This window comes from Ailuropoda melanoleuca, chromosome 4 (assembly GCF_002007445.2).
Source record: "Ailuropoda melanoleuca isolate Jingjing chromosome 4, ASM200744v2, whole genome shotgun sequence".
Classification (NCBI taxonomy): Eukaryota; Metazoa; Chordata; class Mammalia; order Carnivora; family Ursidae; genus Ailuropoda; species Ailuropoda melanoleuca.
Window position 1 is genome coordinate 11,547,065 of NC_048221.1, and position 2,285 is coordinate 11,549,349.

Genomic DNA, 2,285 nt, shown 5'->3' on the forward strand with positions numbered 1-2,285 from the left:
ACAATCCATTTCTTCCCTAGGAGTCCACTCACAGTTGATGCCCTCATTTCTGGCTTTAGCACTGCCTGGACATGGACAATCAGACCCAAGTCTTTGAATTCATCCTCCTCGGCCTCTCTGAACAGCCCCTGCAACAGCAGGTGCTCTTTTGTCTGTCCTCCAGCCTGTATCTGATTGGGTGCCTGGGGAATCTGCTCACCATCCTGGCCATCATCTTGGACCCTCACCTTCACAGCCCCATGTACTTCTTCCTCAGCAACTTGTCTCTTCTTGACATCTGCTTCACCTCCACCACCATCCCCAAGATGCTGGTGAACCACCTATGTGGGCACAGCACCATCTCCTCTGAGGCTTGCCCGACCCAGATGTATTTCTTCATTGCCTTTGGGGCAGCTGACAGCATCCTTCTCTCCGCCATGGCTTATGACCGCTACCTGGCCATCTGCTGCCCTCTGCACTACTTGACAATCATGAGCGTCCTTCGGTGTGCCTTGCTGGTGGCAGTACCCTGGATCTCAGCAAACCTCATTTCCGTGGTCCATACTATCCTGATGACCCGCTTGTCCTTTTGCACCAATAGGATCCCACACTTTTTCTGTGACCTCAACGCCTTGATCAAACTCTCCTGCTCCAACACCCAAGTCAATGAGATGTTGGTGTTGGTCCTTGGGGGCTCCGTGGTTTTGATCCCTTTTGTGTGCATCATGGCCTCTTATACACCTATTGTTGTGGCTGTGTGGAAGGTGCCCTCAGCCCAGGGGAAGTGGAAAGCGTTTTCCACCTGTAGCTCTCACCTTTGTGTTGTCTCTCTCTTCTATGGGACTATTATTGGGGTCTACTTCAACCCTGCATCCACACATACCACCCAGAGGGACTTGGCAGCCACGGTGATGTACACCATGGTCACACCCATGCTGAACCCCTTCATCTACAGCCTTCGGAACCGAGATCTGAAGGAAGCCCTCAGGAAACTTCTCAAAGGAAACCACTTGGCTAAACCTCTCTGAAGACTCTTTTTAGACCCAATTTTTTAAAAAGATTTTATTTATTTATTTATTGCGGGGTGGGGGAGAGCGAGCATGAACAAAAGGAGGGGCAGAGGGAGAGAGAATCTCAAGCAGATTCCCTGCTGAGCACAGAGCAGGATGCGGGGCTCAGTTTCACGACCCTGAGATCATAACCCAAACCAAAATCAATAGTTGGGTGCTCAACCAACTGAGCCACTCAGGCAACCCAGACCCAGTTGTTTTTGAAAAAAACCTAATTTTTCCCAGTGTGAGAATGCAGGGCATTTTCTTTTCTTTTTCTTTTTTTAAAGGTAGAAACACAATTTTATTCTTTATTTAAGTACTTCATTTTTTGTTGAATATATTCGACATATAACATTGTGTAAATTTAAGTTGTAGATGTTAATTTGGTATATGTACATATTATAATATGATTGCCATTATTGCAATATTTAGCACTTCTGTCATTACATAATTGCCCTTTCTTTTTAGTGGTTGGGGTAATTAAGTTTTAGTCTTTTAGCAAGTTTGATGATTGTAGTACAATATCGTCTATGTTCATTACACTGTGCATTAGATCTCTGTCTTATTTACTACTCATCGCTAGTTTGTAGTCTTTTTTATCTTTATTTTTATTTTGTTAAAATTCAATTAGCCAACATATAGTACATCATTAATTTCAGATGTAGAGTTTAGTAATTCATCAGTTATATATACTACCCAGCGCTCATCACATCACATGCCCTCCTTAATGCCCATCACCCAGTTACCCTATCCCCCCACCCACCTTCCCTCCAGCAACCCTCAGTTTCTTTCTTAGAGTTGAGAGTCTCTCATGGTCTGTCTCCCTCTCCGTTTCTTCCCGTTTAGTTTTCTCTCCCTTCCCCTATGATCCCCTGCACTATTTCTTATATTCCACATATGAGTGAAACTATATGATAATTGTCTTTCTCTAATTGACTTTTTTCTCTCAGCATAATACCCTCCAGTTCCATCCACATTGATGTAAATGGTAAGATTTCATCCTTCTTGATGACTGCATAATATTCCATTATATATATGTATATGTGCGCACACACACACACACACACACACACACACACCACATCTTCTTTATCCATTCATCTGCCAATGGACAACTGGGCTGCTTCCACAGTTTGACTATTGTGGACATTGCTGCTATAAACACTGGGATGCAGCTGGACCTTTGGATCACTACATTTGTATCTTTGGAGTAAATACCTAGTAGTGCAATTGCTGGGTCGTAGGATAGCTCTA

General features: G+C 43.9%; 1 protein-coding gene across 1 annotated transcript; it reads left to right on the top strand.

Moving 5' to 3' along the window:
• On the top strand, window positions 1–1,007 carry LOC100465043 (olfactory receptor 1361). Its single transcript, XM_002930609.4, has one exon. It carries the CDS (start codon window positions 72–74, stop codon window positions 1,005–1,007), a length of 936 nt encoding a protein of 311 aa, XP_002930655.2. The 5' UTR covers window positions 1–71.
• The last annotated feature ends 1,278 nt before the right edge of the window (window positions 1,008–2,285 follow it).